This window comes from Watersipora subatra, chromosome 3 (genome assembly GCF_963576615.1).
Source record: "Watersipora subatra chromosome 3, tzWatSuba1.1, whole genome shotgun sequence".
In the NCBI taxonomy this organism is placed as follows: Eukaryota; Metazoa; Bryozoa; class Gymnolaemata; order Cheilostomatida; family Watersiporidae; genus Watersipora; species Watersipora subatra.
In genome coordinates this window covers 16,090,135-16,107,429 of record NC_088710.1, presented here as the reverse complement: position 1 = coordinate 16,107,429, position 17,295 = coordinate 16,090,135, and the positions used below count along the sequence as shown (strand labels likewise).

Below are 17,295 nucleotides of genomic sequence, written 5' to 3'. Positions count from 1 at the left end.
ACGAATGGTGCTTAATGCTTTGAGTCACGAAAAGGCTGTGAGGACACACCAGCTAGACTTACAAAGGAAACCCAAACTTGCTTGTTTCCAGATAGAACAACTGTTAACCCAAAATGGGGATACTACAAATGGCAGAAGCGTATATTGATTTTACAATAGTGCCAAGAGACAAGCGTATAGGCGATTATTTTTATCCCAAAAAGAGAAGAATAATCCTCGAGGAATAAGTAACCTCAAACCTGCTAAACATCTCAAACTATTACGATTCTCTCAGTATTCAGACATCCTCTAACCTCCACCAGCTCTCGGTACCAACTTCTCAATTCTTTAACCTCCTCCACTAATTTGCACAATATCATCTTTTTTCTTCTTTCCAATACTATTTCTCTTATGGCATTTCCTATCACACTGCGGATGTAAGCAGTCTATAACCGATTCACCGATATTCGAGTGCAGTATCTGATGCATCTGCTTAGCCTACTGCAAAGGCTGTACATGTTTTAAGATCATTGTCACACAAACAATATCTCTGTGAATTTAGCTGAACATATCTTAGTCCAATGAAAGAACCTCAATGGCTGGAGACATACACAGTTGCAGATAACAATTTAGGGTTGGTTGTCATTGGTTGGGCATTTAGGGTTGGTCATCACAATTAAGTTGGACATCAGTAAGCTTTTTTGGGAATCGAACCCCAACCTGTTGTTTGCAGGTCAGACGATCTAGACCATTAGGCCACGGCTGCCCTCACGCTACTCCTACTCTCTGTGTGTCTAATATCTACTCCCTCTCATGATATCATATCCCCCTTTCATAGGCCACGGCTGCTCTCACGCTACGCCTACTCTCTGTGTATCCAATATCTACCCCCACTTATGATATCATATCCTCCTTTCAAAATTACTCCTTTCACGGTATTTCCCCTTCCCGGTATCACTACCTACAATATTACCTCTCCCGGTATAACCTCTACCCACCATATACCCCTCTCGCCATATCGTCAGCGCACATCCATTCAGAACTTTAAGTATTCCATAATCACTCATACCAGTTTATCATTCATTCTGAGAAGCAGATCGACTACTTCCACTTCCTGTTTGCCGTTCGCCCACTCTAGCCAGTCCATGTCACAGAGAGCTTGCACATGCAGTTGCTGAAGCCTGCCGTTGGCCTCGAGTCTCTTCTGGTTATACCATCCTTGGAAGTTAGCTGACTGACAGAACCTCCTACAAATTCAAAACTACAACTAACAATTCTTCTCAACTATCAGTCAGCAGGCTAGTATTTAAGGATTTCCAAAAGAAAGTGTATCGAAAATTATATCCTCTTTCTTCAAACGAATGAAACTATACAGAGTAACGTATCATACTGAGTAACATACCATTTCATTCTTCAAATGAAACGATATATTACTCGATATCCCAATCATACAATAATGGAAGCAACCATGCAATGTTTAAAACATTAACTCAGACTGACTTTGTGTGCAGCATGCGCAGTGCATGATTAGTTCATGTGATTACAGCGTACTCCACAAAAACTGCATAATTCTACATGCTATGATAGAGATATTATGTTAAGCATACCACTGCTGCATGTCAGGGTATTCATGCCACAGTGTGCAATGCCTTGGTGTGCATGCCATGATGGTCATATCATGATGCACAAGTCATGGCGCGCATATTATAATGATACACATTTCATAGTTGGCATGTAAAAGCGAGAATATGATGGAGTGCAAGTGACAATGTATATTGAGGTCATTGACCAAGATAAACTAATTCTACATAAAACCAAATAGAATCCAAATAGACACGTTAAGACCATCAGGTAAAATAATATATATAATTTTTTTCCCAAATAATAGAACTGTGATCAATGCAATTGGCAACAGCAAGCTAAAATACCAACTTGAATCTTTAAAAAATTTTGATGTGCGGTGTTTGCAAAACATCCATCAAAGGCTATCAGCACGGATGAAATGTTTTGGCATAAGATACTGAATTTAAGAGTGCTAAAAATCAAATTCAATGGCCCAATCTCAGAAGAATGTTTCAATTATTTTAAGGGATTCGCATACAAACATTTCAAAATAAATTTGCATCAATTAAGTGTGTCCTATCACCTTGTAGCACTGACATTGCATTATTCGACAAGGTCACTTATCCGTAGCCTTAGGTCTGTTTATAGCAGCAGAGCTGTGTATTTATTGAACTGGCTCATGTGAAAGCTAGGCTAGCTAATGCACGCTAAAATGAAAGTTATCACGAAAGAGCCATCAATAATAAAAGCACTCCATTACGCATCATCGACTGTCACGAGGACCACATATGCACATGGGTATGCACTGGAACTGAAAAGACATATAATCAATGAAATTCAAACCACTTATACAAAAATAGCTTCATTTCCTGCATAGAAGTAATCGGCCAACCTTTGTATTCAACATACTGCACCAAGGAGTGAGTTTTAGAGGAGCAGTACACAACATTAGTGAAGACTTTGTTTATACACTGATGAGGTCACAGGGTACAACACACCTGTAGAGGCCTGCCCAGTCACCCTTTATGCCTGTAGCCATGATGGAGGAATCGAGTGTCTGTATGAAGTCCTCTGTATTGAAACTGCCCAGCATCGGAGTTCCCTGTTATAAACTAACATTATTTTCAAAGATACAAAAATCCTTATCATGGATATAACAATCCCTATGATAAACACATCACTGCTATCATAGATATAATAATTATGTCATAGATGTACCAATACTGTTATAGATATAACAATACTGTCATAGATATAAAAATCCCATGATAAATACACCACTCCTGTCATATATAAAACAATTCTGTCATAGATGCACCAATACTGTCATAGATAAAACAATACTGTCATAGTTGTACCAATACTGTCATAGATGTACCAATACTGTCATAGATGTACCAATACTGCCATGGATATAACAATGCTGTCATAGATATAACAATACTGTCATAGATGTACCAATACTGCCATGGATATAACAATGCTGTCACAGATACAACAATACTGTCATACAGTGTAAATATAACAATACTGTTACAAATATGGCAGAGACATCCACGCAAGCAAACGGACCCTGTTATAAATGTAGCATTTTCCAATATAATACATTCCCTGTGATAAATGTAACTTCTCTCCTATCATAGATGTAACCCGCACACCCTCTTATCAATGTAACAAGTATCTGTAATAGATGTAAATATTCCTTGTCATGTGCGTAGTATAATGTTTGTCATAGATGTAATATAACTCAGCCATAAACAAATCATACGTGTCTCATATATCATAATATCATATTATCATCAGTTGTAATCACAACATTATGGCAGCCGTATATTCAACGTAGACCACATGTAACAATTCTTTTATCATAGTGTATATGTAACACAAAAACTTTCGCCCTTGCTTTCATAGAGGTGGCGTACTCCCAGCCATAGATGCAACGTATCTCATTCATAAGTGTAATATGCAAAATAGAAAAAGAGTACAGAAGGTACCTTATGAGGATTGATGTTCCTAAGAAGAGGCATCAGACCAGCTACGTATCTCTCCTGCAAAACCTTTCAACGATAAATACCAAATACCAGCAAAATTAATAACAATAGTAGAATGTTCTAGGTACTAATTAGTCTCTTCAGAACAGTATTGCTAACAAAGAAATGAATACTGTGTTTCATATGATACAATATAATACAGAATAATTATAGTAAGCGAACAAAGCACAACCATAGATGGTTATGTATATAATGAAACGTCTGAGTTGAAAAATGCCAGAAATTCTGTCAATTAGAATAAATACCAAAGATTTTATGCTTTAAGTGTACGAACCAAATGTTTACCAATGTTTTTATATCTGAGACACAATGCACTCCATACACCTACTAAACACGCTATGAGCTAAGTGGATGGGCCTGAGACACCATGAATGTAGTACACATACCAAACACATCATGAGTATAGTGTACATACTACAGATACCATGAATACAGTTGTACATACCAAAAGCCCCATGAATATGTGTACATACCAGAGGTACCATTAATAAGTATACATACCAGAGGTACCATTAATAAGTGTACATACCAAAGGCAACATGCATCAGTGTGCGTACAAGAGGTCCCATGAATATGTGTACATATCAAAGGTCCCGTGAATATGTGTACATACCAGAGGCACTATGAATATGTGTACATACCAGAGGCAACATGAAAAAGTATACATACCAGAGGCACCATGAATAAGTTTACACACCAAAGGCACCATGAATATGTGTACATACCACAGGCACCATGAATATGTGTACATACCAGAGGCACCATGAATGTGTGTACATACAAGAGGCACCATGAATATGTGTACATACCAGAGGCACCATGAACGTGTGTACATACCAGAGGCACCATGACTGTGTGTACATACCAGAGGCACCATGAACATGTGTACATACCAGAGGCACCATGAACGTGTGTACATACCAGAGGCACCATGAATGTGTGTACATACAAGAGGCACCATGAACGTGTGTACATACCAGAGGCACCATGAACGTGTGTACATACCAGAGGCACCATGAACATGTGTACATACCAAAGGCACCATGAACGTGTGTACATACCAGAGGCACCATGAACATGTGTACATACCAGAGGCACCATGAACGTGTGAGTAAGCTCAACAAAGAACCTCTTAAGCATTAAGTTCTGCACTTCTATCGGCCTGTTACTCGACTCTCCCTGAAGAAAAGCATATTTATGAAAACATTTTCACCCTCAGACACAAACCAGCAGTTGAGCTACTTTCTCTTATCTTTTAAATGAATTTCAGCCCATAAGAAAAAGAGTGGTAATCCTGCAAGGTAGGATGAATCCCATTAGTAGAAATCTAGAAGTCGCAACAGATATGAGAGAGACTAATGAAGAATGTGAATAGAAGAGATGGCATTAAGCGGAAGGGTTAATTGTCATACAAGGCACCTGGCTGCCATATAAGGACTATGACTGCAGTGATCCCTCAGTGTATATACTATGAAAATATGAGATATTAGCTGGACAGATATAAAGTCGATTCAAGCTACATATACTTGCTTAGGAGGTCAAGTAATTTGTTAAAAAGCTCTCTATATATACATTGGAGAGATTGTTATATACACGTCGTGTTTCCCAATAGAGTTGGCACAGCAGCAACAACACTTATGATATGTCAATAGAAACGAGCATGCAATACTAGCCAATCCAAACATAACAAACAATGACTAATTAACGCCATGCAGAAAGACTGAAGTTGAATATCAACTAAACTGCAGGTATACAGCGACAAAGGGGATTAAAATGCACTGTCGACAGAAAAGAGAATGCAAGTTGAATATGTGAATCGGAACACCCTAGCATGAATCAAATTTAGATTAATACATCAGTCAGGTAATCAGTAAAACAACAATCTGACATTAACTAATATATATATACATGTATATCAAAGGCAGATGATTTCTAGGTTTCAGCAAAATTTGATAATATATTTACCTTTAAAACTCTGTGCTCTGTCTATGCAAGAAATTACTCTGAATTGAACTCAGAAAACTATAATGCTGAATATCTTAAACTTGTCAAAAAAATACTACTAATGCATAGAGTATACAATACTACTAATATATAGAGAACACAACAACCTCTCTACAATATGACTATAGTTTACTTGTGATAGGGATTCCTATAGATAACTACTATTAATATATAGAGAATACAACAACCTCTCTACAATATGACTATAGTTTACTTGTGATAGGGATTCCTATAAATAACTACTATTAATATATAGAGAATACAACAACCTCTCTACAATATGACTATAGTTTACTTGTGATAGGGATTCCTATAGATAACTACTATTAATATATAGAGAATACAACAACCTCTCTACAATATGACTATAGTTTACTTGTGATAGGGATTCCTATAAATAACTACTATTAATATATAGAGAATACAACAACCTCTCTACAATATGACTATAGTTTACTTGTGATAGGGATTCCTATAGATAACTACTATTAATATATAGAGAATACAACAACCTCTCTACAATATGACTATAGTTTACTTGTGATAGGGATTCCTATAGATAACTACTATTAATATATAGAGAATACAACAACCTCTCTACAATATGACTATAGTTTACTTGTGATAGGGATTCCTATAAATAACTACTATTAATATATAGAGAATACAACAACCTCTCTACAATATGACTATAGTTTACTTGTGATAGGGATTCCTATAGATAACTACTATTAATATATAGAGAATACAACAACCTCTCTACAATATGACTATAGTTTACTTGTGATAGGGATTCCTATAAATAACTACTATTAATATATAGAGAATACAACAACCTCTCTACAATATGACTATAGTTTACTTGTGATAGGGATTCCTATAGATAACTACTATTAATATATAGAGAATACAACAACCTCTCTACAATATGACTATAGTTTACTTGTGATAGGGATTCCTATAGATAACTACTACTAATATATAGAGAATACAACAACCTCTCTACAATATGACTATAGTTTACTTGTGATAGGGATTCCTATAAATAACTACTACTAATATATAGAGAATACAACAACCTCTCTACAATATGACTATAGTTTACTTGTGATAGGGATTCCTATAAATAACTACTACTAATATATAGAGAATACAACAACCTCTCTACAATATGACTATAGTTTACTTGTGATAGGGATTCCTATAGATAACTACTATTAATATATAGAGAATACAACAACCTCTCTACAATATGACTATAGTTTACTTGTGATAGGGATTCCTATAGATAACTACTATTAATATATAGAGAATACAACAACCTCTCTACAATATGACTATAGTTTACTTGTGATAGGGATTCCTATAGATAACTACTATTAATATATAGAGAATACAACAACCTCTCTACAATATGACTATAGTTTACTTGTGATAGGGATTCCTATAGATAACTACTATTAATATATAGAGAATACAACAACCTCTCTACAATATGACTATAGTTTACTTGTGATAGGGATTCCTATAGATAACTAATACTAATATATAGAGAATACAACTACTTCTCTACAATATGACTATAGTTTACTTGTGATAGGGATTCCTATAGATAACTAATACTAATATATAGAGAATACAACAACCTCTCTACAATATGACTATAGTTTACTTGTGATAGGGATTCCTATAGATAACTACTATTAATATATAGAGAATACAACAACCTCTCTACAATATGACTATAGTTTACTTGTGATAGGGATTCCTATAGATAACTACTATTAATATATAGAGAATACAACAACCTCTCTACAATATGACTATAGTTTACTTGTGATAGGGATTCCTATAGATAACTAATACTAATATATAGAGAATACAACTACTTCTCTACAATATGACTATAGTTTACTTGTGATAGGGATTCCTATAGATAACTAATACTAATATATAGAGAATACAACAACCTCTCTACAATATGACTATAGTTTACTTGTGATAGGGATTCCTATAGATAACTACTATTAATATATAGAGAATACAACAACCTCTCTACAATATGACTATAGTTTACTTGTGATAGGGATTCCTATAGATAACTACTATTAATATATAGAGAATACAACAACCTCTCTACAATATGACTATAGTTTACTTGTGATAGGGATTCCTATAGATAACTACTATTAATATATAGAGAATACAACAACCTCTCTACAATATGACTATAGTTTACTTGTGATAGGGATTCCTATAGATAACTACTATTAATATATAGAGAATACAACTACTTCTCTACAATATGACTATAGTTTACTTGTGATAGGGATTCCTATAAATAACTACTACTAATATATAGAGAATACAACAACCTCTCTACAATATGACTATAGTTTACTTGTGATAGGGATTCCTATAGATAACTACTATTAATATATAGAGAATACAACAACCTCTCTACAATATGACTATAGTTTACTTGTGATAGGGATTCCTATAGATAACTACTATTAATATATAGAGAATACAACAACCTCTCTACAATATGACTATAGTTTACTTGTGATAGGGATTCCTATAGATAACTACTATTAATATATAGAGAATACAACAACCTCTCTACAATATGACTATAGTTTACTTGTGATAGGGATTCCTATAGATAACTACTATTAATATATAGAGAATACAACAACCTCTCTACAATATGACTATAGTTTACTTGTGATAGGGATTCCTATAGATAACTAATACTAATATATAGAGAATACAACTACTTCTCTACAATATGACTATAGTTTACTTGTGATAGGGATTCCTATAGATAACTAATACTAATATATAGAGAATACAACAACCTCTCTACAATATGACTATAGTTTACTTGTGATAGGGATTCCTATAGATAACTACTATTAATATATAGAGAATACAACAACCTCTCTACAATATGACTATAGTTTACTTGTGATAGGGATTCCTATAGATAACTACTATTAATATATAGAGAATACAACAACCTCTCTACAATATGACTATAGTTTACTTGTGATAGGGATTCCTATAGATAACTACTATTAATATATAGAGAATACAACAACCTCTCTACAATATGACTATAGTTTACTTGTGATAGGGATTCCTATAGATAACTACTATTAATATATAGAGAATACAACTACTTCTCTACAATATGACTATAGTTTACTTGTGATAGGGATTCCTATAAATAACTACTACTAATATATAGAGAATACAACAACCTCTCTACAATATGACTATAGTTTACTTGTGATAGGGATTCCTATAGATAACTACTATTAATATATAGAGAATACAACAACCTCTCTACAATATGACTATAGTTTACTTGTGATAGGGATTCCTATAGATAACTACTATTAATATATAGAGAATACAACAACCTCTCTACAATATGACTATAGTTTACTTGTGATAGGGATTCCTATAGATAACTACTATTAATATATAGAGAATACAACAACCTCTCTACAATATGACTATAGTTTACTTGTGATAGGGATTCCTATAGATAACTACTATTAATATATAGAGAATACAACAACCTCTCTACAATATGACTATAGTTTACTTGTGATAGGGATTCCTATAGATAACTACTATTAATATATAGAGAATACAACAACCTCTCTACAATATGACTATAGTTTACTTGTGATAGGGATTCCTATAGATAACTACTATTAATATATAGAGAATACAACAACCTCTCTACAATATGACTATAGTTTACTTGTGATAGGGATTCCTATAGATAACTACTATTAATATATAGAGAATACAACAACCTCTCTACAATATGACTATAGTTTACTTGTGATAGGGATTCCTATAGATAACTACTATTAATATATAGAGAATACAACAACCTCTCTACAATATGACTATAGTTTACTTGTGATAGGGATTCCTATAGATAACTACTATTAATATATAGAGAATACAACAACCTCTCTACAATATGACTATAGTTTACTTGTGATAGGGATTCCTATAGATAACTACTATTAATATATAGAGAATACAACAACCTCTCTACAATATGACTATAGTTTACTTGTGATAGGGATTCCTATAGATAACTACTATTAATATATAGAGAATACAACAACCTCTCTACAATATGACTATAGTTTACTTGTGATAGGGATTCCTATAGATAACTACTATTAATATATAGAGAATACAACAACCTCTCTACAATATGACTATAGTTTACTTGTGATAGGGATTCCTATAGATAACTACTATTAATATATAGAGAATACAACAACCTCTCTACAATATGACTATAGTTTACTTGTGATAGGGATTCCTATAGATAACTACTATTAATATATAGAGAATACAACTACTTCTCTACAATATGACTATAGTTTACTTGTGATAGAGATTCCTATAGATAACTACTATTAATATATAGAGAATACAACAACCTCTCTACAATATGACTATAGTTTACTTGTGATAGAGATTCCTATAGATAACTACTATTAATATATAGAGAATACAACAATCTCTCTACAATATGACTATAGTTTACTTGTGATAGAGATTCCTATAGATAACTACTATTAATATATAGAGAATACAACAATCTCTCTACAATATGACTATAGTTTACTTGTGATAGGGATTCCTATAGATAACTACTATTAATATATAGAGAATACAACTACTTCTCTACAATATGACTATAGTTTACTTGTGATAGGGATTCCTATAGATAACTACTATTAATATATAGAGAATACAACAACCTCTCTACAATATGACTATAGTTTACTTGTGATAGGGATTCCTATAGATAACTACTATTAATATATAGAGAATACAACAACCTCTCTACAATATGACTATAGTTTACTTGTGATAGGGATTCCTATAGATAACTACTATTAATATATAGAGAATACAACTACTTCTCTACAATATGACTATAGTTTACTTGTGATAGAGATTCCTATAGATAACTACTATTAATATATAGAGAATACAACAACCTCTCTACAATATGACTATAGTTTACTTGTGATAGGGATTCCTATAGATAACTACTATTAATATATAGAGAATACAACAACCTCTCTACAATATGACTATAGTTTACTTGTGATAGGGATTCCTATAGATAACTACTATTAATATATAGAGAATACAACAACCTCTCTACAATATGACTATAGTTTACTTGTGATAGGGATTCCTATAGATAACTACTATTAATATATAGAGAATACAACAACCTCTCTACAATATGACTATAGTTTACTTGTGATAGGGATTCCTATAGATAACTACTATTAATATATAGAGAATACAACAACCTCTCTACAATATGACTATAGTTTACTTGTGATAGGGATTCCTATAGATAACTACTATTAATATATAGAGAATACAACAACCTCTCTACAATATGACTATAGTTTACTTGTGATAGGGATTCCTATAGATAACTACTATTAATATATAGAGAATACAACAACCTCTCTACAATATGACTATAGTTTACTTGTGATAGGGATTCCTATAGATAACTACTATTAATATATAGAGAATACAACTACTTCTCTACAATATGACTATAGTTTACTTGTGATAGAGATTCCTATAGATAACTACTATTAATATATAGAGAATACAACAACCTCTCTACAATATGACTATAGTTTACTTGTGATAGAGATTCCTATAGATAACTACTATTAATATATAGAGAATACAACAATCTCTCTACAATATGACTATAGTTTACTTGTGATAGAGATTCCTATAGATAACTACTATTAATATATAGAGAATACAACAACCTCTCTACAATATGACTATAGTTTACTTGTGATAGGGATTCCTATAGATAACTACTATTAATATATAGAGAATACAACAACCTCTCTACAATATGACTATAGTTTACTTGTGATAGGGATTCCTATAGATAACTACTACTAATATATAGAGAATACAACAATCTCTCTACAATATGACTATAGTTTACTTGTGATAGGGATTCCTATAGATAACTACTATTAATATATAGAGAATACAACAACCTCTCTACAATATGACTATAGTTTACTTGTGATAGGGATTCCTATAGATAACTACTATTAATATATAGAGAATACAACAACCTCTCTACAATATGACTATAGTTTACTTGTGATAGGGATTCCTATAGATAACTACTATTAATATATAGAGAATACAACAACCTCTCTACAATATGACTATAGTTTACTTGTGATAGAGATTCCTATAGATAACTACTATTAATATATAGAGAATACAACAACCTCTCTACAATATGACTATAGTTTACTTGTGATAGGGATTCCTATAGATAACTACTATTAATATATAGAGAATACAACAACCTCTCTACAATATGACTATAGTTTACTTGTGATAGGGATTCCTATAGATAACTACTACTAATATATAGAGAATACAACTACCTCTCTACAATATGACTATAGTTTACTTGTGATAGGGATTCCTATAGATAACTACTACTAATATATAGAGAATACAACAACCTCTCTACAATATGACTATAGTTTACTTGTGATAGGGATTCCTATAGATAACTACTATTAATATATAGAGAATACAACAACCTCTCTACAATATGACTATAGTTTACTTGTGATAGGGATTCCTATAGATAACTACTATTAATATATAGAGAATACAACAACCTCTCTACAATATGACTATAGTTTACTTGTGATAGGGATTCCTATAGATAACTACTATTAATATATAGAGAATACAACAACCTCTCTACAATATGACTATAGTTTACTTGTGATAGAGATTCCTATAGATAACTACTATTAATATATAGAGAATACAACAACCTCTCTACAATATGACTATAGTTTACTTGTGATAGGGATTCCTATAGATAACTACTATTAATATATAGAGAATACAACAACCTCTCTACAATATGACTATAGTTTACTTGTGATAGGGATTCCTATAGATAACTACTACTAATATATAGAGAATACAACTACCTCTCTACAATATGACTATAGTTTACTTGTGATAGGGATTCCTATAGATAACTACTACTAATATATAGAGAATACAACAACCTCTCTACAATATGACTATAGTTTACTTGTGATAGGGATTCCTATAGATAACTACTATTAATATATAGAGAATACAACAACCTCTCTACAATATGACTATAGTTTACTTGTGATAGGGATTCCTATAGATAACTACTACTAATATATAGAGAATACAACTACTTCTCTACAATATGACTATAGTTTACTTGTGATAGGGATTCCTATAGATAACTACTATTAATATATAGAGAATACAACAACCTCTCTACAATATGACTATAGTTTACTTGTGATAGAGACTCCTATAGATAACTAATACTAATATATAGAGAATACAACTACTTCTCTACAATATGACTATAGTTTACTTGTGATAGGGACTCCTATAGTGTTTTCGCAAGTGACTTTGATATTTTAATGGTTTTGTAGAAAGGTTAAAAGTAAATTTTTCAGTTCAATTATTACCAAGAAAGCTCATTTATAAAGCGGGTTATAAAATACAGTCAAGACACTCAATTAGATTTGGTAAAGAAGTAAATTTAACAAAAATATAGTTCAAATTGATTTATCAACCATTTATTGATTTATTAATCAAATATTTGAAATATGCAAATTTTGCGGTCAACTTTTTAGCACTTTAATACAGCCAAATGGTTCAATTTATTTTTATCCAGATATAAACTTATTGATAGACAATTGAAGTTATTCTGCATTTTACAAGTTCGTAAAGATATTAGATATTGATAAAATACTTCTACATAGCTAAACATATTTCTATGAGATAAACCCTTGACTGTACAAATACATAAATTCTACCACCCCACAAGATCTTCAGGATTCTGAAAATATATTTCAATGCATTATAATATATGGCTGTCTGCCGGAAATCGACAATGACTTGCATCTCAGTTATGCATGCTTGGGTCAAGCAGTATGGTAGAGAATAGGTGACCCTGTTCTCAGTATTTACCACATCCGGAACTGTCAGATTAACCTGAAGGGATGCCAGTGCAACACGTCCAGTCTGACAGAGCCAGGTAGCCATTTCGCTTGCCCAGTGTGCGAAGGACAGAGGTGGATCTTTAACGTGACCACGTTGTCAGTGTGGTACACGGGGCCTCCAAGTTATGGTCTAGATCCAAAGGACCCAGCAATTTAGGGTTGAAAGCTTGCTGAGAGCGTTTTGTCAGATCGGCATTAAGCAGGACTCGAACCACCAAATTATTATTATTATTATCAAATGCATCAAGATAGCTAATGTAGTCTCCTGTCTCCTGGGTCATCCCCTCAACCAAACAATTTACCACTACCCATGAAATGTATTGGAAAGACAAGAATGTTAATGAGTAAATTGAAGAGGTGGAAAAGAGAGCGCGCTTTATACCTGTAGCCCGGGCACCTTCAAACAAACAACATTTATCAAGCATAACTAATGCTGGCAGAGTTTAAAGGGGAAGAAAAGCAAGGAATGTGCGGGTAAGGAAGTCTAAATTTATCCACAAACAAGAAAATACTAAAAAAGGCTCAATTTGTTTACCTGTTCCAATTTTTTGAGTAAAGATTTGTCTTTAGATAGATATGGTTTATAAGTAGTGTAAACACCTGCAACATAAAGGGCAATTCTTTATAGGTATATGATGCCTTGTAACAACTTTAAAATGGCTTATATATGATATGCACACCTGTACTAACAATAAAATGGTTTATACATGTATATGATACCTACACCTACTACAACAATAAATTGGCTTCTATATAACATTCAAACTAGTGCTAAAATATACCAAAAACCTTTATTTGAATGCCACCGTTATTTGAAGGCCACCTCTATTTGAATGCCATTATAGCAGAAGGGTTGAAGAATAGAGTGCCACCCTTTATTTGAAGGCCACCTATATTTGAGCGACACTTTGACATTCATCATGCTAATTAGTAATAAAAGGTACATAACTAAAAGACCTGTGATATTTTGATAAACTTTGAGTTTTGTGGGCCAATATTAAACGCATTGATCACGCAACAAACACATGAATAAACACAAATAGACCATGAATACTACTAGATTAAGCCTACTAAATTGGCATTCAATTAAAACATTCCTACTTCATAGTTGTGTGTCAAACTTCCTGATAGCATCCGAGAACATACCTACAATTGTATAAACTTTGGAGAACATGTCGCGCAGGCATGAATCCGAAAATACTACTCATTTGAGGCAAACAATGTAGACTTGGATGGTGCACAGCGAAAAGAGCTACAGTGTCCGGAAATGTGTGAGAACCATCAATGGATGTTTATTCGCAATAGATAGTCAATGCTTGAAGTCAATTGTCGAATGAGCTAATCGTTAAGTTGTTCAAGAGATGTGGGCTGACCAACGCTCTAGAAGGCTCTGAGAATAACAAGATTCATTGTTTCAGGTCAGACGGCCCGATTAAGACTGGACCGGAATGTCTTCAGCAAGCGCGGGCTAATGCTGGCATCACCAATAAAAAAGACATTCAACTGATCCGTGACTGATGAGCAAGTTCTAACGAATGACGAGGACTGCTGTAATGGCGATATATCATTTGGTTTTTAACAGTAAACATTGCATCACTTACAAGTAATCACCATGTTATTTTGTATTAAATGTATTGTATCATATTTCTTGTCTTATAATTTTATGTTGACTGTTATTTTATCATTCGTTGTTCATTAAATTATTTTATATTATAACCTTAGGTATGTTAGATGTGATCATTCGTTATTCGTTAAATGAAATCCAACTTCGCAAAATCTTGAGCAACTAATCATAAAATTGAGCGCCACCCTTTTATTGAACGTCACCTCTAATTAAACGCCATCATAAAAATGGTTGAAAAATAGAACGCCATGGCGTTCAAATAAAGGCTTTACAGTAAATGGTTCCTATATAATGTAGAAATATGGTTTCATGTGATACATACATTTGTAATACAATTATAAGCAGTTTGTACACAGAGACACCTCTAACAGAAAGAAATATAGTACATATATATAACTCATATTTGCCAATTAATTACCCTAGATTGTTAAAGGTTGACTTGCAACAAAATTCACATTACAGTTATTTGGTATCAAAAGATTCACCATGTCTTACTCTGCTAAACATATTTCTATGAGATAAACCCTTGAATGTACAAATACATGAATTCTACCACCTTACAAGATCTTCAGGATTCTGGAAATATATTTCAATGCATTATAATATATGGCTGTCTGCCGGAAATCGACAATGACTTGCATTTTAGCGATGCATGCTTGGGTCAAGCAGTATAGTAGAAAAAAGGTGATCCAGTTCTCAGTATTTACCACTTCCGGAACTGTCAGATTAACTTGAAGGGATGCCAGTGCAACACATCCATGTAGGTACAAAATATGTAGAAATGTGACTACAAGCTCTTAAAAGCCCAAAAACGAACAGTTAATCGCAGACATCACGAAAACGCCGTAGATTGGAATCTCTTTCCAAAACGGCTCAAATAGGGCATAGTTGAACATGATGCGCTTCTGTTTACACTTTCATACAACCTCATTTTTCAGCTTGTTCTCAGTATGCAATGCTATAGGAGAGGTCTCAATAACCTCCAATAACACTCGGAACCTACTTCCTAAGTTGTTATTTTGTCAGAAAAAATGTATAGTGCCGATGCTGACAAGTCTGGGTGAACTAACAGATACATGGCAATTCCCTCCATCAGCAGCTTTCAAATGGCACCGGATGTACACATTGCTTTATTTAACTTTCCCTTACCATGTGTGGTTCTTTCAATAGTCAACCTACCATGAAGTACTTAAAAATTTTCTATAGCAGATTATTTTCGTAATTGTTTTTCATAATGATTCCATTTTAGGTTCTGCTACTGATCAGCTAGTATATCATAAATTAAGCACAAAATCACAAAATTTGTTAGAATACTGAATGCATTAAATGGCACCAATTCTCACAGAACTATTAACATGCCTTATACATGTAGAATATCCTTACCTGGTTTGGAATCTAGAGTTTTAAGAATGCCTGCCTTCTTAACCTTAACCTTCTTAGTGTCAAGTGTATCCCCCAGCCTCACAATGTGTGGCCAATGCTGAAGAGTCTTTGCAAAGAACGGGTTAGTCACACCAAGTATGACAGGAGGCCTGCAGATGATACAAAGGGTGAATTACTAAGGTGCAGAAATATTTACAATTTCCCAAACCTGGTGATAAACAGTACTCTCGGGCCAGCAACATTTAAAAGGTCAACTGTCCTCTCATGGTCAATTGTTCTCGTCGTGGGTCAGCAACAAAATTTAATTACTTGAACATCAAATAAGTCAGAACCAAAATCTATTGACTAACACATGACATGGATAGTAACAAATTGTACTGACTCATACGTCACATGGACAGTAACAAATTGTACTGACTCATACATCACATGGACAGTAACAAATTGTACTGACTCATACATCACATGGACAGTAATGAATTGTACTGACTCATACATCACATGGACAGTAATGAATTGTACTGACTCGTACATCACATGGATAGTAACAAAT

The 17,295-nt window shown here is 33.2% G+C and overlaps 1 protein-coding gene across 4 annotated transcripts in view; it reads right to left on the bottom strand.

The window, feature by feature from the left end:
- The window catches only part of LOC137391915 (protein DENND6A-like), a 34,259-nt gene that overhangs the window by 1,817 nt on the left and 15,147 nt on the right, over positions 1-17,295 (bottom strand). Inside the window, exons 11-17 of one of the 4 annotated variants that reach the window (XM_068078472.1) lie at positions 16,743-16,891; positions 14,271-14,335; positions 14,118-14,132; positions 4,683-4,772; positions 3,537-3,590; positions 2,541-2,644; positions 1,049-1,226 (exon numbers count right to left, since the gene is read on the bottom strand). In XM_068078472.1, coding sequence (XP_067934573.1) covers positions 1,049-1,226; positions 2,541-2,644; positions 3,537-3,590; positions 4,683-4,772; positions 14,118-14,132; positions 14,271-14,335; positions 16,743-16,891 — 655 coding nt within the window. Of the gene's footprint in view, positions 1-1,048; positions 1,227-2,540; positions 2,645-3,536; positions 3,591-4,402; positions 4,773-14,117; positions 14,133-14,270; positions 14,336-16,742; positions 16,892-17,295 lie in introns of those variants that run through there. The other 3 variants (XR_010978186.1, XM_068078473.1, XR_010978187.1) reach the window with 3 other exon arrangements.